The following is a 21,454-nucleotide window of genomic DNA, read 5'->3' on the forward strand; positions in this document are numbered from 1 at the left end:
CTCTCTCTCTCTCTCTCTCTCTCTCTCTCTCTCTCTCTCTCTCTCCCTCGCGCTCTCACGTTTCCACCCTCATTACGTCATCACTACCAACGCATACGTCAATGTACACTGCAGGCGCTCTGCAGTCGACTTGCCTCGTTATTTCGCGATTTCCTGTTGATCGCTGCTCTACGACACCGCGGAAGAGAGAGAGGAAGAGAGAGAGAGAGATCGATTGCTAGATACGCGGACGAATAGAAGGACATTCGCACGTATGTGTGTGCGTGCATGCATGTGTGTGTGTATGCATATGTATACGAAATCGACCGCCCTTTTCGCACAGGCCTGTGTACACACTCATACCAACGCGGCGCCTTTATCGTACCGCCGCTACAATGCAGCATCGATCGATAATCCGGATCGATTTGTAGCTTGGCATACTAACACTATTCCTGCGGTTCCAGTTAATCCCCTACCGTGTACCTCCGTCGCAAAGGGACAACCGGTTGAAATTTGGAAAATACGTCATGCTGGATATATATGCGTGGAAACGCGCTTATCCGCCCCGTCTCTGCGGGGGGTGGTTTCATGAAACACCGAATGTTTCAGACAGAACGTCCTGTGCAAACCAGCAGTCGTAATTACGTTAATGACAGATTGATCTTATGTCGCGAGTAAATATCGAGAAGTCGTCCGTGTGTTGATATTTATTTGATTAAAAAATTGTGTATTGAATTATAATTATAACTAAATAATAATTTTCTGAATTGTATACTAAGTTATATTATGTCGCACAAATACACGCACACACATATACATGTGGCGAAAAATGCTACAGTCGAGTGATATCATCCCTCCTCATGTAGACGAGCGGAAGTCGTGGGTGATGGTACGATGTAAACGCAGTCACTGGGAAAGTGGTTAAACGAGGAGATACATGTGAGTGCTTAAACGAGTGGATATGCAACCACTCGACCAGTGACTACGTCTTCTTCATCGTGTTAACGTCCGCCAAGCTCACTCATCCCTTCTTCTGTTCCCTAATGCTCCCTAATGCTCATTAATATTACATCAGTTGTCTGACTGTTCTTATTAAATAAAGTACTCATATTTGTGTCTCCACACATGAAAAAAAAAGAAGAATAGTGGCTTCTCTTCCTTAGAATTCGGTGCGTTTAATTTTGCAGTTTTCTCGAGCCCGCAATGAACCGACGATAAGTCTGGCATTAAATTTTTCGCTTATTACTCAAAGATTTCGAGGATCCGTCGTCCTATTTCACGAGCTGCAAAATCGGCCGTGGGTTCACGTATTAAAAGCTAATAAGTTAGAACTGGCACACTGCCATTTCAATCTCGTGAGTCTTGCTCGAGGAAATTCGTCGACGAGCCGTCTTCCCGTCCCATGTCCTTGATTAATTGCAGGATACAAGTTGATTGATTCCACGTACAATGGGTAAACAAAATATTTGCCCCTCTATCACCACCACCTCTTGCTCACGTACAACCCTTTCGTCGTAAGCAACGTTATTTTACTGTCGACGACAGATCCCGTATATGACAATATACAAATATACAAATATTATATTTAACGACGATTAATTATATCGCGAAAATATTTATCTTGTCCGGGAATTTTATCTGCCGGGAAACGTGCTGTTACACGGAAGTATTTAGTGTCGAGAATATTTCACCGACTATCCGGGAAATGTTTTGCGATTATTATTCCATTGTGTGGTCAATTAATCGTAATGCGCTCGCCACCGTATATTTGTAAAATAAAAGGAGAAGGATGATATCACTTGCACATGTGACATTTTTCAATGACCGCTGATGAATATCGTGTAACATGACTGTGACTACTTGTGTATTTTTCATCGACGCGCCACATCGCGAGATAGCCGGGGCTTACATTTTACGATTATGGAAATATGTTGTGGATATAAACGCGTACCGTCCGAGTGTCGCACTTGCGGCTTCCACGAAACGATTCGATATCGATCTTTCCTTAAAACGACAATCTAACTACGCGTCATCGCGCTGTGCAAATTTTGTGCAGTTTTCGCGTCAAGTGACTTTATAACTTAGACACAAAAGAAAATTTTCTCGCGATGGAATTTCGCTCTGAATTGACTTAGCAATGCGTTATCCGTTGACAGCATTCTCGTTATTTTCCCGATTTCAAGTAGTTTAGACTTACGAGAAAAAAACCTTACCAACGAGAGCGTCGTTATTTTTCAATTTATCGCGCACCCTCTCCTTCTGATCGTGTAAGAAAGCATTGAAGCTGTCATTAAAATATTTATTGGTGACCGCGCGGAAGAAACTGCATATTTTCGAAATTACTTTCTAAGGAGCTTATAAATATTTTATGACTGTCTCCCGTGCTGAAGTGGTCCGACCTTTAAAAATAATTTACACGCGCAAATATAGTTGACACCGGACAGATATTTTACTAAGATGTTCCAACGACGCGGAGGCAAACAAATGGCGCGTCATTAAAACTGCGTAACTATAAAAATCCATCATTTCCTCCCTTTCCCGCCCTCTCTTTCCCTCTTTGCGAAAAATTCTGTCGGCAGGAAAAGTCTAGCCGATTAAAGTTTCATAGCGCTCCAAAACGATGCGTTCGGTCAACATCGTGTGCATTAATGTTTCGTGTGTGATAAAAGCGAGGAAGCTCCAGTGTTGTAAATAGAGAAGAGCCTTTCCCTAATTTCCCGAAAATTTCCCGAAAATTTCGCGTTCCAACGCGAAGCGACACGAATATCCGTCTATTAAAGGATGCGATGCATCGTCATTGCCGTCACCGTCGTCGACGTTGGGGAAATCGACGGCACGATAAGCGACTACATGCGATGATGCATGTGCAAAGCGCACATTCGCGTGCTCGCAGTTTTACGCGATGGGCGGCGGCGGCGGCGGCGGCGACAGTGGCGGCGGCAGCAGCGGTGGCGGCGGCGGCGGCGGATCGCGCGACATGCAAAGCGAGCGCTCTCGCGCGGAGTAATTCCGCGCGATAACATTATGAATAATGCAGAGGCAGGATTTGAAGACCGACGGAAATGTACGTAACGATTACGCACATTCCGACGCCCGACGTCGCGTTTTCCCGGCCGTTGCGGAAAATCCGCGTGCCATACGCTCGTAAGCACCGTCGTTCCGCTGATCTATATTCGCATTTTCCGCCGACGAATACCGAAACGCGCGAGTCCGCGGAATTTACGAGGCGCGCCACGCGGTTAGCGCTTTTTATTCTGCAGAAATTAGCAGGATTAATAAGATGCTTCTTGTACAATGGTAACGAGGCGGCAGGCTTATTGCGGATATTATATGCCGCATGAGCTAACGCCGGGTAATTTCTCAAAAAACCGAATACGCCGGGATGTTTGTATTAAATATCAACGAACGAGCATACGCGTCTGTGTTTCTTTTTTCTTCCTCATTGCAACGTGAAACATTCATCATTTACTGGCCATGAGTTATGCTGAATTACGTTATTTTATGTCAATATTTGCATTGATCTTTATTAATTTGTCTATATTTTGCCATAAAAACAAAATGTATATGTAACAAGAGAGAGAGAGAGAGAGAGAGAGAGAGAGAGAGAGAGGAGAAAGGATAGAGAGATATATCATGCAGAATAGTGATAAAGGACTGTCAACAAGCAAATATTCGCCGCGAACACACATGTGCCCTGATAATTAATCGGTAGATTATGGGATATAGAGGGCTTTAAGAGGGGAGATCTAATAAGAGACGCGAAATATGAGGAAACTGACGTGTCTAACCCGAGAGGTCAAGATTCAACACGAGGATTGGAGGATCCAAGGACTCGAGAACATTAAGATTCATGGATCCGAGAAATTAAAATTATCAAAATTCGATGAAGTGAAAAGTACAAAATGCAAGAATTCGCGAGTGCAGAAAATCGAGAACGGAAGAGTTTGTGAATCTAAGTACCTTAGATTATAAAGATTTCAAAATCCGAGAGGAGCCGAAGATGTAAGAATTTAACTCAATAATTTAAGAGGTCGAGGGTTGCACCGCGATAGGGTGCTCACCCTTGATGGAGGATGCAGAGAGAACGCAAGCTCTGCAGTGTCTTAAGAACAAGGATCTCGATCGAGCGGTCCGCCCGATTCCTTGGATTTTAGATTGAAATTTCTAATAGCTTAAACTTTCCCATTTTTCTCTTTTTCAAACATCGTTATTGAATATCGAGCTTCTCAGATTCTAAATCTTGGATTTCTTGAGTCTTAGTCGTCTAGGATTTTAGACCTTAAATTGTCCAGATTTTTTAATCCTGGCATATTGATGACTCTATAATGCTTCTATTAGGTATACCTAATCTCTATCGAGTTATTTAAATTATAGATGCCCGAATCGCGTGAATTCCTCAAATTCCCGGGTCCATCAATCCATCATCTTAGGCTCTTTGACGCTAAAAAGAAGCCACGGCCTTCAAATGGAATCCATAATTCAAGGGATCAAAGATCAAAACCAGTTCAGATTCGAGAAACCCGAAGCTTAAAATATACCCGATACAGGGGAAACTGAAAGCTAATGCATAAAATCGAAGAAGTCGCAACTCAAAGAACCTAAACCTGTGGTTTATAGATTCCAGAGATTCAAGAATTTAGAGAAATTTACAGTCGAGATGAAATGTAAAAATATCGAAAGCATATAATCAAGCAATTAAAACTAACGAGCTATTTAAACGGGCAAACAAACACGCACGGTGATTCGATGAGTAATTCAACGACAGAAGTGTTTAGCGAACCGCCGACCACGCCGCTCAACATGATTGCACCGTGCTATCCAGATTGACATCACGGTTACAGGAGAAATAATTCGCACTACCGTCAAATTATGAATCAAATCACTAGTCCCTCACACTGGGCGAAATTACACCAGCCCATTACAGAACGAGCAAGACATAGCTACCCAATGAATCACTTGGACCAGTTAAACTATTCATTAGATTTGGCACACGTTCTCTGCGCGGGTCAAAAAAATTATGATTATCTGTTCGATTATGAGCCACGACACTAGTTTCGAGAATAATAATAATACGATGCTTGAGAACCAATCCCAGTCGGGATCTCCGCTCACAGATCCAATCTTCCTTCCACGGATTCTATCTACTTGATATTACTGGAGTACTGCAGAATAGTCGAGCAAAGTGCGAGCAGATAGGTGCGATACTTCCAAGCGTCAGAATGATACACCCATTCATACAACCAGCCACCCATACAGAAAGACATGGCTGCCGGTTGACTCGATAAATAATTCCTTATGTCTCATGTCGAACTACTCATCGGATCACCCTATCTTCCTCTGCTGATCGAAACGAGCTAAACTCAGCTCGCCGGACCAACAAATATGGTTGCTTGAATTCGAATCGGTCGGACCGAACCGTTCACCAACTTCGCGATCTCGCCGGACCTGTATCGGACCGATTCCACTCAATCGTGAATCTCCAGCCATCAATACACACAGCTACCAACCCGAACAAGCGGGATGACAAGATAAACTAAAATAGACAAGTAGGTAGACAGGCAGGCAGGCAGACACGTAGGCAGGTAGACAGGCAGGCAGGCAGGCAGGCAGGCAGGCAGGCAGGCAGGCAGGCAGGCAGGCAGGCAGGCAGGCAGACAGGTAGGTAGACAGGCAGGCGTTACCTCGCTTGGACGTGGTGTCGGCTAAGCTGCTAATAAATCCAGTTACGGCAATCACGAGAACAAAGAGTCCAGAGTGTAGCCAGAACATGTTTACGTCTTAACAACATTGTTTAATTCCATATTACATGACGCTCGTGAAACACTGCGATGGCGGCTACTGCGATCCCGACGGGCTTTACAGGATTACTCATTACGCGCATAATCACCGACGTCTACCACCTCCTCGCTCATCAGACGCACGCGGAACCGAGCGGATCGGAGTGGAGCGGATTAAAGCGGATCAGAGTCCGGTCCTCACGAGAGCCGGTCCTCCTGACGTTGGTATACCGTTATAGTACAGTTATCTGCGGGACACGAGACGCGCGCGCGCGACTACAGATATATATTCGGCGACGAAAAAAACGACAGAAAAACAGCGAGACGGACACGTCGCACGACCGAAGCGTAGCCGAGCGGAACGGATCTCTCTTACTCTTCCCCTTTTTCCACTCTCCCTGTCTGTCTCTCCTCTCAAATCAAGTCTCAGTCGGTCCAGTCACAGTCAATCAGTCTCTCCTCTCTCTTGTCTCTCACTCTCTCTTCGTCTATCTCGCTTCAAATCATCTCCCGGCGGTTTTCTTTCCGGGTTTCCGAGCCACGGACACGACCGACGACAACGAGGAGAACCACGAAGGGTGAACACACTTCCCGAAGGCGGTTTCTTCTTCTTCCCGGAGCGGATTGCAGCCCTACTCTCGCGCGCGCGCGGCCAGAAGAGAGAAACTGCCCGGACCGAATCACGCCTCGGCTGCCATCTTCTACCTACGCCGGGAGTCTGGAGTATGAAAATATTCTCCGCTCCCTCTCTTTGCCCCCGCTGCCGCCCTCTCGACCCTCGCCATCTCCCTCCACCTACTACACCAACCCCACACAGTTCTCCGCTCGCTCACTCGCTCACTCGCTCGCTCGCTTGCTCGCTCTGTACCAGCGTTCTTCCTCGCGCGCGCGCGCGCACCCCCGCACAGCGCACCAGCAGCTTGGACCACCTCTTATCGATTCCTGCGCCATTTCCCGTCATTCCTGTCAAATCAATAACGCGCGCCGGCCGCGCCGGCGGCTTCCTCGCAACGCCGCGGAGGTAGAAGCGGCATCGAGATGCGAAATCCCCTGGCTGGGGTAGCACGTAGGGTGAGACAGGACGGAGAGAGGACGAATCCTGGACCAGGTGGCGGGAGCTGCCACGGGACACGAGCGGACTTGGAGATACTATTCCTGCCGTTTGGATGTTGCGGGACGAAGAGTCGCGGAGAGTGCCGACGTGGATGCGGAGAAGGTTCGGGTGAAGGGTGAAGGGTGAATACGATGAGGAAGGTGGGTGGAAGATGGAGCAAATGGGGAGGCTGAGAAGCAGGGAATCTAGTATCAGTGGGACCCAAAGCTGAAGGAAGCGAAGGGCTAAGGAGCTTACTCCGGAGTCTAGATTGCGTGGATTCTAGATTTTGTACATAACCCCTGGGTGTCTTAGACTTTCGCAGTAATCCGGGCAGCGTGCAAAGAAGAAAAACAAGAAAAAGGAAAAGATGGGAGGAGGATGGAAAACGAAACGAGGAAAAAGCCTCTTATGTTTTTGGAGTTAGCTTCTTGTAGAACATCGAGAATTCAAGTTATAATTGACACGTAGACGAACGGATAACAATATTCAAGCTCTGAAACTGCACTAAACTGCGATACCGCAACGGATAACGTAGGAAGTAAAAACCAATCGATGATGAAGCAGGAATTGACTGTAAAAATTTTATCTTCTAATTCGCTTAGCAGGTGAAGAAACCACTAATTGATAGCACGATCATTAGTGTCAATCAAGTGAGTGAACGTGAGGGTAGGAAGGTAAGGAGAGAAGAGAGAGGTAGATTAGGTGACGATAGTTGGCGTGGAACGTGAAATATTGAGGATAGTGGATCAGTTGGAGATTGTGTGAAAGAATAAAAAAATTATTACGAAGCTGTAGTAATATGTGTGAAGAGCATTTGAGAGATTGCTCTGGATAAGAGGCACTCCTTCTCTTCCTGGATGCTGCTGTTACGAGGTAGCCGAATGAAAAAAATGAGGGAGCCGAACGAGGGCTTGAAAAATTTCAGGAACGCGAAACGGTCCACATGTATATATGCGGCCGCTAAATGATTTAGGATCTGCGCCACCCAGAATTTAAGGAATCCACGTTCTGAGGTAGATAGTTGACTTTACTGCGAGTACGAGGGTTAGACTACGCTGCGAGATATGCAAAAAAGCACGAGCGTCCAGGACTCGAGCAATCCGAACAAATTCTAGAACTATCTTGCCCAAATATTTAGACGGTCCGTAAAATTAAAAATTTCATGTTAAAGTTATCTAGAATTCAAAAAATTTAGAGCCTATCTAATTTAATATTCGGGAAACCTCATAATTATCGAACTTTGATTTATTCTTATTTATTTATAATTTAATTATCGTTGAATCTACACTGAAAAACTCACTTAATTGAGTTAACCAAAATTTGGTTAAAATAAGGTGGAACAAATATTTTGGTTGTGAGAACCAATATTTAATACTTTGAACCAAATGTTTGATTTTTTTTAAACGAAAATGAAACAGGTTTAGTTTTAGAGAATCAAATCTTTGGTAGAAAGAACGAAATTTTGGCCCTCACAACCGAAACATTTGTTCGATCCTATTTTAACCAAATTTTGGTTAACCCAACTATTATAAATGAATTTTTCAGTGTGGTCGGAATAAAAATGTATCATTCGCAGTTTGTTGCTTTTATCTACTTTTTTAAGATTCATAACTATTTTCTATCTTAAAGGAGAGAAAGAGAGAAAGAGAGGGAGAAAGAAGAAAAGAGGGAGAGAGTCACTCCCACATTATAGAACACGATTCGATTTTCGTCTTTTCGCTCGATTCGAATTCCTGGGCGATTTGTCAGCATAAACATCAGCGTCTTACCTGTTGGTCAATTTCTCAACAGACTGTCACATATCCCCGTCTTGGCGTCGCATTTCTAAATTTAACCCGTCACATCAGCTTGCATAGCTCGTGGAAACAATCTAATGTCATTTATAGCTGAGACAGCTGCTTTGCGTCCGCAAATCCGTTCGTGAAATGAGTATCGCGCACAATATTGTTATCGAGGTGTGGTTTTAGCCACCCGATGAGTAAACTCGATAAAAACTTCAAGACTTTCCGGGATAAATTATTTAGAGGCCGAGAAAATTTCAGGTCGGAAGAAATAAAAGTTCCAAACGACACGGTGTACATAAGACTCGGTGCTATAAGAGAAGTTTGTGATTAAAAATTTTCACAGGAAATTAGAGCAATTTAATAAAACAACTTGGGGGTTCCGAGTTTTTTTGTTTTCCTTTTTTCCAATTTGTGAAGATATCGCGCAACGTTCCGCAAATGTTGAAGTTTCGTGATAACGAAAGAAAGAAGAGAAATCTATTGTCAATATATCAGCGAGACAATCGTGACTCGTACCGTTATCTGAGATAACAGAATAGCGGTGACACGCGATGAAGCTTTTGTAATGAGCGTTATAATCGATTGTGACGATCTATACGAAAGATGGGAAGCCAACATCGAGGCACGTGAAAGATTCATTCACGTGTTGGTCTAAATTTAGGTCGGCGCGTTGGCTGCATTGCAGACGATTTGGCTGACGATTACTTATTTATAACGGACAACGTGACGAGTAAAATAATACAAAATTCCACACGCTGGCGTAAGCGTCAAATGTACTCTGCTAATCGTTAAAAAACACGAGAAGCAATAACTTGTACTATCACTTTGTTTAGTACGTTAATTTTTGCTCAAAATTTATGAGAGAATCTTTGATATAAGAATTATTTTATAACAAAAATTTTTAAATTCTCATCCGCGTATTTTTGTAATAGAATAAAATAAAGTAAAATATAAATGATTGAGATAATTAAATCAGAATGCGCGAGTAAAATATTTTCTAAAATAATTAAAACTGCTCCAAACCAATTCTCAATTGCAGATTTCTCAACGATGATTGCTCATATTATTATAGATCAATATGTCGACAAAAAACATAATTACATTCGAAAATACGATTACATATGTAGATAGAAAAATTTCTAGCAAGAGACAGATAACGTACATGTGCAAACATAAAGTGATCATTATTTTCTAATAATGGAAAAGAAAATCGTGCGTCCTAATCGTCGCCTCCTCACTTTCCTCCACCTATTCTTTTATTCGTTTATTTATTTATTTACGTATAGTAGGTACATTTTGGCTTTATATTTATCTGTAGTCGAGAGAAACAGACTCGCGTTCGCAGTGGAACTCAGGCCGCGCGCAGAGTTTGCCTTCGCATTTTCCGTGGCGAAGAGAAAATAGTGAAGAAAAACGCTGTTTTTCGCGCCGGCGGAAAACGGAGTTGCCGCACAGTGTAAAGATTGCTTTAGCAGAACAAAAATACTTTACCTAGTCACGTGTAAATATGTATGGACATAATATATTTAATTATTAGTTTCTCCACTTTCTCTTTTACATAATTATATTTCACATAGTTTCTCGCGTGCTTCACTGTATTTATACGGATACATTTAATTAAACTTACGTAAAAAAATTCCGGCAAAAAGTACTCCGATTCTGAACTTTATTAATCCATTCATCTAACATCGTGCACATAACAGCTTAAAACGCGATGATACTCGGAACATTGCCTTTTCCTGATCACTGTGGAAAAGCAAGTGTCAATTTTCACAAGAGAACACTATCCAGCAAACACAATAATATAACAATTACATCGTCATCAAATATAACGGAATATAACGTGCAATATAACATGTTTGTTACAAGAAATATACACGTTAATTGTAATTTCCCATTCAAACGATATTGCAACTATGTAACAAAAATATAACGTGTTACTAAAATGTTATATAGCTGTTATATATATTGCTGAAATGTTATATAGCTGGAATATAAATTATTATTTCCCAGCAATTATAGGTATTTAATTGTACGCAGATATTATAAGCTATCACTCAAATATCAATTAATTTGTAAAAGTATGCTCCTAAAAATATTATAATTATATATTTCGTATCAAAAATACTTTTACTAAAGATAGTAACATAAAAGTATCTTGCCATTCTAAATTAATTAGCTCCCAAATAACACAAGATATTCCAGAATCATCCTAGAGCTATTCTAGACGTCTAGTGTCCCAGTATGTTCTCAGGCATTTTATGCTATTTGAGCTATTTTCATTTATTCATTTTCATCTTTCTGTACATATTCAAATGGAAATTACTATTTGGAAATAGACACTGGAAATGGAGATTACTATTGTAACAGTAATTTCCATTAATCAAAAAGTGTATCTCTTCACTTTACTATAAAAGTGGACTCCTTAGTACAAGTTGTGCCGTCTTGTGATCAACGTTCTTATATATATTAATAATTAATGCATCATACTTTACGTACGAGAAAAACACGAGAAAACGGAAGCCATCTAGCGAATGATCCGTTTCCTGGATATAAGAATGCTACATAGATGTAATGCAAATAAACACTTGTTATATAATATATTATATTTTAGTTATGTTGGTGTTATATAATTATAACCTGTAAATAATTATAACCTGTAAGAGAATTATAACAGTTTTAAAATACAGTTAAATTGCAGTTATAAAAGAAAATTCTGTAACTTTAACATTAATAATTCTGTAACTTTAACGTATAACATTTGTTATATTACGTGTTACTTCTATATTATATAATAGTTATATTCTGTGTTTGCTGGGTAATTTATGCGGCAACTAATTCGAATTTCCCATACTATTAATTTCCAACAATAAAATTGTATTTTTTTTCACATCTCACAGAAAATAATTAATTTTCTATTTCTCTACACAAAATTTTTCCCGAATACATGTGCGTTTCGGGAATTATAAATTTCAGTCGAGTGTAAATGATTCAGATAATCCAAAAAAAAAAGAATACGGAAGAAAATGCAGTATAGTCGTATACAATCGGGTAGAGCGTCTTTGTTCTTCTCTAGATTATAGACCAAAAAATTAGTACACTATGCGGCGGCGACAGACACATGCACCGACCATTGAGACGAACAGTCATAACCTTGCGTCAATGTAAAGTGGCAGTCGTGTAAAAACATCCGTCTAACATTAAGTAACCTTATAAGCTCGACGTTAGCGCGGAACATTCTTCCTCAACTATCGAGCAATCTCTCTCGGCATTATCCTGCGGCGCTTCTCAACCGATCCTTTTAAATAAACACACCGATCGCGTGTGATGGGAGGATCAACCCTTTCTGCAAACGACAGGTCCTGTCGGACCCCACGAGGACCGCGTATATTTATCCCAAAGGAAGTGGTACGTTTAACATTTTCTTTCTTTTCTCTCCTTCTGGGTAATTCCACCCGCAAAGAATGAGAAATTTCACTTTCATATTTTTCCTAGCCCGACGTCTCTATTCGTCTAATTCCGAATGAGGTAAAGGGCTACACTTGAGACGATAAGTGGCGTGGGATCTGACCGGAGCGTCCATGGTACTTGAGAAAGAGCACCTTGACACGCGTACCCAGAAAAGGGCCAATGAGGAATGTCTACGATGGAAATTATTCTATATCGGAAATTATTTTGCACCGTTTTTTTGTTGGTGAATTTTTTTATCGATGATTATTATTGAGACGACAGTTTAGATCACTTCTGTGAGACAGGACAAAGAGACGTCTAATGATACCGAAAGTTCGAATTTTGGGAGGATTCCAGGATTCGAGGAATTAAAGGTCGAAATAAGTCCAGGCAACTGCGGATCTGAAGATCTGATAATCCAATTGTGCCAGAATCCAAAGATCCCAGAAAGAATCGAAAATTGAGCTGGTATTTTTATTCATAACACTCGTAAGTTCGTTTAGAAATTATTTTGCGGAAAATCCACGAACAAAGTGGTGCAAAAATTCGCTCGCTGGAAAATCGCACAGGATAATGCGATTGTCTCTATCGTGCATCGAACTCATATCATGTAATCTATATGTGACGCATGTATGTATATGTGGGTGTGTGTGTGCGTATGTATATATGTTTATGTATGTATGTATGTATGTTTGTAGTATACACTTTGGCAATTATAGATCCTCGTGAGTAATCGTGGTATAATACGATCTTTATTATTTACATTCTTACTGCACTCATCAGACACGCACACGCACACTCCCACACACGCGCGTATATATGAATTGTATATATATGTATATACATAGACACATGTGTCTACGTGTGTGTTGTCATGAGGGTATGTATATATTCATGTATATATACACATATTATACTCCGTAACGCGATAAAACGTTAAAAAAGTCATCATCGTCAGTACAATAGTTTTTTTTCTTTCGTCATTAATGCTTAAAAAACCTTAATTTGCACTACTTATGTTTCGTATTCGACAGTGCATCGTAGAATCTCAAATCATGATTAGTTTATGTTGTATAGTTTATTATTATATACATGTATGTATATATATGTGTGTATATATATATACACATATATAATGCATACATATAATATATATATATATATATATATATGCCTGATGTGTGAAGAAAGCGCTCGCTTCTCGTCAAACTTTGGGCGTCAAAATTGATGTTTAAACATTACAGTAAACGCATTTTGTAATTATGTGCCGTGTAGCGATGTATTTATACAATGTGGAATTTTTATTTCAGTATATACACCTATATATAATTAAAAAGTAACTTTATTCAAGTAACCGCGTGTAAATTTAAAGTTAAGATAACTTGATAATTTTATCTCAGAATGTAATATCGTGACGGATTAAAAGTAGCGCGGAGAACCTCAAGTATAAACAATTTTGAATGTATAATTAAAAATAATATGATTAAGAATTATAAGGTTTTTTAAGATTTGAGAAATTTAATTTTCGAGAAACGTAAAATTTTATAATTTAATAAAAACATTATTAAATATTTATAAATCTCTTTATACACTTATATGCTATACAAATAATCGCGCGTTACACGTTATATAAATACACATTACAGTGACGAAAGAATTCCTAGGTGTTACGAGATGAAAAGAGTCAACGGTACTCATAATAAAGCCATGACGATCTGCGAGTGCTTTTTTAACACACTGCAAATGCATATTGGGCAACGCGCCTCTCGCGAGGGAAGACTCCTTCTAAGTACCTTCTCGGTACCTTCTGGATAAATCTCGCAGGAATCTCCTTTTGATTTACTCCCCTGCTTCATCACGCGAATCTTACCTTCGTAAGTTAACGCAATTAATTAATTATTCATTGATTCGTTAATACAAGCTAATATCGCTACGCGATAAGAAGTGCTAAATGTACTTCGCGATCGGTACCGAGCATTTATACAGAGTGCTCCGAAAGTTTCGCGCGACATTAAAAATTAATTTCTTATAACGAGTATATATGTATATATCTATCTCTCACTGTCCTTTTCTCTCTCTCTCCTCCTCTCTCTCTTTTTCTCTCATTCTCTCTGTCTCTTTTCTTTAGAAAAGGATGCTTATCTTATTTGGCATCGGAATTGCTTTGCGCAATTTACAGGATCGAAAAAATCCATAAATTCCTACTTAAGTGGATACCTGGATAATCCGAGTAGATTCGGAAAATCTTAAAATGGAAGAACTCGAGAAGTGAAATCAGCGCGTCTGAGAATTTCAAATCAGTTTTATTCTCAATAATTCTTAATAAGGATCAAGCGTCTACTGTAAAAGATTGCCGTCGCGAAAGTAAGTCACTAACATCGAGTATCCTCTCGATGCTCCCTTGGCACATGCTTTTGGAACGCCCTGTATAGAATTTTCTTCTGCTACATCGAGTAGTAACTACGTTTTTTAATTCTTTCCTTTAAAAGTAGTTAATGATTATTGTAATGCGGTCATGCAGATACATAGAGGTAATCATAATGCGAGGTTGCTTACGCTAGATCTGTCCTTTACGTCGATCATCACTTGCTTGCCGCGGATCGATCGATCGATAGGTCGTGAAAAAGTCGCGCTATCATGCGTGAAATGACGAAAGAAGCGCAACTATATCAATCTCAGGCAACGAATCGCACAAGTATCCTTATCAAACAAAGCTTCTCCCCGATATTAATATTTAATATGATTCGGAATGCACATCAAAGTGTCCGCAGATAATATAAATCGTTCGACAGTACAAATTATACGATACAAATTACACGATACAAACATTACCAGAAGTTAGCGTTCACGCAAGAATTTAAGGACTCAGGAAAACATCGTTATCGGAGAAATCTAGTGAGCATTCAGGGATTCGCGAACCTGTGTCTCTTGTACGACGAAATGCCAGGAACCCGTGATAATAGTAAGAAAGAATCACCTTTTCGATCATGCGATGATCGTTAAATACGACTCAGCTTTTGTTCAAATGAGTTCTCAGGACATTACACTCTTTGCAAAATAGGATCATAGGAGGTGGTTATACGTACAAATAAAACGACGAAGGCCATGTCTTTAGATCAGGGTGTGTGTGTATAGTATCTGCATGTACCAGAAACAACAGTTACAACTTATAACAATTCTTTTATTCCTTTTATCATTATTATTTTATTGTTATTATTAATATTATTATTATTATTCATTATTATTTTATGTGCAATTCTACGAAACCAGAAGTCTGTAAAGGGTCTTTTCTTGAGATAGCTCTCGGGAGCAGAAACTCCTTCATCTTTTCAATCGCAAAAGCATACAGTTCTTTTGCAACGAAAAAATGTACGATCGACCTGACATATCAAAGTTCCTAGCTTGTTTGTATTTTTCCCTTTTATATATACCCCTTCTCTCTCTCTCCCCCTCCCCCCTCCCGCATTCCTTTTACCTCTTTTCGCATATATTGATTATCTTAAGTTTTTTTCTAGTATGATACTTGAAAAGGAAAGTATCAGGATTCGAGGACCCGAGGATCCGAGAGTTTTACGATACGATGATTTAAAGAAGCAAGTAAGTCGTGGAATTAGAGAACCACGAAAGTACTCGGGCGAAATCCGCGAAGAAATCGGAAAAGACCCGAGAACCGAAAAAAGCCGGGGGATCCTAGCGAACGCGAATTTCAGAGTCCCTAGGTCTTGGGGAGTGTGTGACGGCCCCGAATGTCGGAGCTCGAGCAAGCCGAACAGAACAACAAATAGCGAGGAGTGCGAGAGATCCGAGGAACTTGAAATCGAAGGAAGATTCAGGAACTTTCCGCGGGATCCGGGATTTTGAATCCGCGATGATCGGATGATGATCGTCACGCTCGGATATAATCCACGATCCTATGTTTCTACGATCTGACTATCTAGAACAGATCGACTATCGTGAGATCGTGGGTGAGATTCGCGCGAGTGATCCAGAGTCTGGAATATTCCTGGATTCCGATAGTTTCAGGATCTAAGCACAATTACATTCGAAGATTAGATGATCGCGAACGAAGTACGAGATGAGATAAGACACATGGAAAATCTTAGCGTCAACGGAACGACGAACTCAGTTCCTTCCTCCAGTGCGCGGGTGTCGCTCTTCTTCTCTCTCTCTCTTTCTTTTTCTACTTTTTCTTCGAGAGTTACTGCCAGAGTTCGTCCTCGAGCGTACCTCGAGTCGGGTCACATACAAGACGACCTATGTATAAAGTACTCTCCCGCCAGTTCGCTGTATTATTATATATAATATGTATATATATATAAATATATATATGCGTGTATATATATTTATATATATTTATATATACTGTATCGAATAACTCCCGCGCGACATGTCCTCTCCTTATACTTCTCGAGTATACTTACAATAGAAATATATTAAAATTGCGAAATCTCACATACAGAGTGTATCGTCGACACATATCGACTATCGATACATCATTCATATTTGTGTAATACATCCGCTAACGTAAATTCCGAATGATTCGACTATGTTTATATCGTTAGACGTAATCTATATGCGCGCGTACATATGTATATGTATACCTCCGAGCATCGAGCTGGAAACTTCCATCCCCCCAAGAATAAAATTAGTATCGATTTGTATAATTTTCTTTCTCCATAATATTGACAATATTGACAATATTTTTTAACTGATATAACAATTACAGAATAAACTAAATTAACGAACATTTAAGCACGATATTTAAAGCAGTACCAGAAGCAGGCAATAACGATGTATCTCTTAGCGACGTTCTTGCCCAAATTTGAAAGAAACAGAGATTAAAACATCCTTTACTGTTGAAATTGAATCATCTCGTGATATGTACCCTAAACACTCAAGCATTGTGAGAGAAATGACGCAACTACGCGTTGATTTCGTGTTCTAAAAAGAGGAGGGTTGAAAGATTCAGGCTGCGCTGTCCGTGTGTGTCCTGTTTCGAATTGCACGGGATTTTTATCCGCGGATCCATTTCGAGATATCGCAGGTGCGATGAGCCAAAATGAGTGAGATGGCTACTAGGTTCGATGAAAATTAACAGGATAGTAGCAGCAGCAAAACACGAGGGATTTAGAATTAAAAGGACAAAAATTGACAATTGATAAAAAATTGATATTAATTGATAATTGAGAACAAACAAGGAGATATAGAGGAGCTGAAAAATAATATATAAAAAGGAACATATTGAAAAAAAAGATTTGGAAATCGATTGCAAAAGAAAGTCAATGAAAGGCAAATGAGAGTCACAAGAGCCGCCGATAAAATAACGAAAACAATTATTTATAAAATTGATACAAAATACAATAAAAATTAGCGAACGTTTCAGACCCATTCCGGGCCATCTTCAGCGCTTATTATATAATAGAAATTCCGCAAGTACCATAGGACGCGAGAGCGATAACCACTGTGACCAAACTAATAATGACATTTGAGACAAAAATTGACTTTTTTGGCCAATTTTTTTTGTGTCAGAAGATTGGACAATTTTATCAAGGGACATAAAGATCCTCTTTATCTCGGGATAATACGGTTTAATACAGGTTAATACGGTTTATAAATTATCCTGCAAGAACTGTGAGATAACTTAGATGGGCCAGAATGGCAAACAATTAAGAACACGGAACTCTGAACGCCGTAGAATTTCGAAAGATGGCAATTTAATAATAACTCATGCCCATATGCTACAACACGGACACACTTTTAACTGGGATAATATCGAGATTCTTTACTCTGAGCCCTCATATAGGAAAAGATTGATCTCAGAGATGCTACAGATTAAAAAACAGCGTAGTGGGATCAATTTGCAAAGCGATACGGAATTGATCGATAATGTGTATTTAACGTTATTACTTAAATTTAAGATCTAGCATGACTCTGTATACATTAGAACGTTAGACAAAGATGTCTGTTTATATTTATATTATATAATATTGTCTTCTCCGTTTACGCTTGGCATATTCTTTTGGTTGCTTACACTCGCAACATTGGTTTGCTTCTGATTTGTCATGAACCTGTATGTTCAATTGCCTAACTGTGTGTGATCGGTTTTTATTTTTTAAACAAAACCCGGTCACACACCGAGTTTATGGACGCTACGAATAGGTATTTTTTAATCTAATTTGACATTCGATGTAATCACAATTTTGATATTTATTAAGGATTTGTTAAGAGCAGGTTTTCGTTTGTGGCTCCTAAGTTGAATTATTTTTATATATTTTTTTGTAGAGGAGACCGGGGCAAGTTCGCTAATTTTTTGGAATTTCAGTGATAAAACAGTTTGAAACATTTAATTGTTTCAATTGGCTATGTAACAATGATAGAGACAACCTTCCTCTACATTTTGATTCTGTCGACGATACTATAAACCGTATAGTTTCGTCTGTAATAATAAAAATATCAACACGCAGCATGAAGGCATACCTGCTCCGGTACCGAGGCGAGTACGCTAGCAGCTCGGGGTAGGTCAACATTATATAAAATATATGTAACTGTGCACTTTGAAGAATGTTAAACCAAGAAATTATACAATGAGATACTATATACGATATCTTTGTGCTTAAAATTTTATTTAAATGTTTAAAACAAAGGGAAATAATTATAATAATTGTAATAATGTAACATACTTCATATATGTCCAATAAATGTAAAGATATGAAATTAGTATCAACGTATTATAAAGAAAATTAACGTGTATACACAAACATAAAGATAAAAAAAGTTTATCAGTGCTACCATAGAGAAAAATTAGCGAATCTACCCCATCTGCTCATTTCTGCGATTTTAATAATTTTAAGAATAAAGTTCACTGTTATTATACAAAACAGTGTATCATATATCTGCAAAAAACTTAATTTTATATTATATAACTAATATTTATATTATATTATATTATATTTATATTATATAATTAATATTATATAACTTCAGTTCATTCATTCACGATTAAAAATGTGAGGAGAAAATTTGGAGACGTCTACAACTTTACTCGATTGCCCTCAAATCAGTTTTTTCTTTCTTTTAGCTGTAATATTTGTCCGATAGTAATGAAAATTGGAGATAAGTACCTTTACACTAAACGAAATGTTTTATGATTCTACTTGAACTATTTGTTTCATGATAAGTATATAAACGAAACGATTTGCGAACCTACCCCTGCTGCGAACCTGTCCTCCCCTACCTCACTTTCAGCTGGGTTTTTCCACCTATCCTGCAACCCCTTACAATCAGAACTGTCAGGCAGGGAGACGATCATGACGGACCCGAGCTTGCAAATTCTACTTATTACAAATTTCTAAGAGCACATACAATACTAACTCACTGCCAACACATCGATTATGAAAAAAAAATTTTTTTTTTACCACTTTTATGCCACAATCTGCGGTCACTGTATAATTTTTGTTTGTAATTATACATTGATAAAGATCCAGTGCGGGATCGAAATGTTTGTTTTTTTGTTGCGAAGATTATCATTTTTGTATGCACAACCGTTAATTAACCTCTTAGCTACTGTATGCCACTATAGTGGTTTTCGCGTGTATCATCTTTCTGAACGGTACGCCACTATAGTGACTCACTCTTATTTCTAATAAATTATAATTTATTCATCTAAAACTGTATTCTAATGTACTTGCGTAGTGAAAAGTATTACCAGACACAAATCGCAGTGCTTACGCATTGTTTACGCGCAGTCTACGTCGAACTTTGCCGTACAGAGATACAACTCCGCGGAAAGTCCAGTTGTAGCTAAGAGGTTAAACATTTCAGATGTAATGAATGTGCACTTCCTTCTGGCACCTAGCTCTTAGCTCAGGTCCATTTCGTTTATATTTGATTACAAACTAATAATACTCGAGCAATGATGTTCAAATTAACCGATCTGTAGATCAATGCACGATGTTCCCAAAAAAATGGTTATATATGAAACACTACAACCAGCTAATAAGGTAAAAAACAAGCATACCGATGACCAAAAAATAGGCCTACCGATTACCTGATTTGTGTCGAGATTCAAGATTCCTATCGCCAAGTTTTTTTTTTACAAATATCTGTCTTTTCTATTACTCGACGGATTCTAAATGAATTATCTAATTATTATTGGAACATATTTTATTGCAAGCATATGGAATCACTACATTTATTTCATATTTATGAACGATCTAAATTTGTGAAAAAGTTTGATTGGCTATTATTCAAAAAACATAAAAAAGATTTAGAGCATATTTAGCCGATTGATTATTATGTTAATATTCCCAGTAACCTAACTACTTTGGTTAGAAGGCGCCTTAGGTGAAACTCTAGTTTATCTCATAAACAACAAATATGTTTTTCACGTACACTTATCGAAACGAGGGATAATGTTGGCCTAATTTCTTTTACCCATCCTAATTACCATAAAAAAAATTTGAGTTTGGTCATTGATGTTTTAGCGTGCAATTGTTATCCTTTGTCTTTGATTTTCAAGACAATACTAACTAGATTGGTTAAATTGCTGAATATGTCTCTTAGAAATGAGATTGTAGTCAGAAAAAGCATTAGCAACGATTCTAATGGAAATAAATATTTTATTGTACCGTATGTGGAGAAAATTTCCGAATAGTCAAAGAACTGCATAAAGAGATTTAACTTGAATTTTGCGTGCGTAGGAATCAACAAACTTGACAATTTTATTAGGGCCCATAAAGACAATTTACCGTCGACTGACCATAGCGGTGTTGTATACAAAATTAATTGTAATGATTGCGAATTTTCATATATTGGACAAACCGGTCGAAAACTATCCACGAGATTAAAGGAACATATAAACCAAATCAAACATCACTCATCTACATTATCAGTGATCTCAGAACACAGACTGTTTCAAAATCATGAATTTGATTGGAAAAACGTTCAAATTTTAGATAGAGAACAAAATTACGTTAAACGGGGTATTTCTAAAATAATTTTCATAAAACGACAACAATATGGCTTAAACTTGATTTCTGATATTGAAGGATTAAACAATGCTTATTATAATATTATTGACAAGTTCTTTAGGATTTAGACTGCTCTAAGTTTCTCCGCATGTCTATTCTTGTTTATATATGTATTGCGTTGTTTCGACCTTGCTATATATCTTTGTTATCCATCGACCAAGGAAGATCTATATATACGTGATTCGAGACCCGCTGTTGTGTGGATCGATATCATCGGTATGCTTGTTTTTATCTTATTAATTGGTTATAGTGTTCCATGTTTAACCATTACAGATTTTTGGGAACATCGAGCATCGATCTATTTATAGATCGGTTTATTTGGGCATCAAACATCATTGC

General features: G+C 38.8%; 1 protein-coding gene across 20 annotated transcripts in view; it reads right to left on the bottom strand.

Moving 5' to 3' along the window:
- LOC116851452 (disintegrin and metalloproteinase domain-containing protein 11) overlaps nucleotides 1–6,484 on the bottom strand; it is a 43,136-nt gene extending 36,652 nt beyond the window's left edge. For 15 of the 20 annotated variants that reach the window (XM_032830873.1, XM_032830862.1, XM_032830865.1 and 12 more), the window contains exon 1: nucleotides 5,661–6,483. In XM_032830873.1, coding sequence (XP_032686764.1) covers nucleotides 5,661–5,748 — 88 coding nt within the window. In that variant the 5' untranslated portion in view covers nucleotides 5,749–6,483. Of the gene's footprint in view, nucleotides 1–5,660 lie in introns of all 20 variants that reach the window. The other 5 variants (XM_032830866.1, XM_032830855.1, XM_032830856.1 and 2 more) reach the window with 1 other exon arrangement.
- Between the last annotated feature and the right edge of the window lie 14,970 nt (nucleotides 6,485–21,454).

The sequence above is a fragment of the Odontomachus brunneus genome, unplaced genomic scaffold (assembly GCF_010583005.1).
Source record: "Odontomachus brunneus isolate Ranch 3 - 2012 unplaced genomic scaffold, Obru_v1 Obru_scaffold_176, whole genome shotgun sequence".
NCBI classification, from domain to species: domain Eukaryota; kingdom Metazoa; phylum Arthropoda; class Insecta; order Hymenoptera; family Formicidae; genus Odontomachus; species Odontomachus brunneus.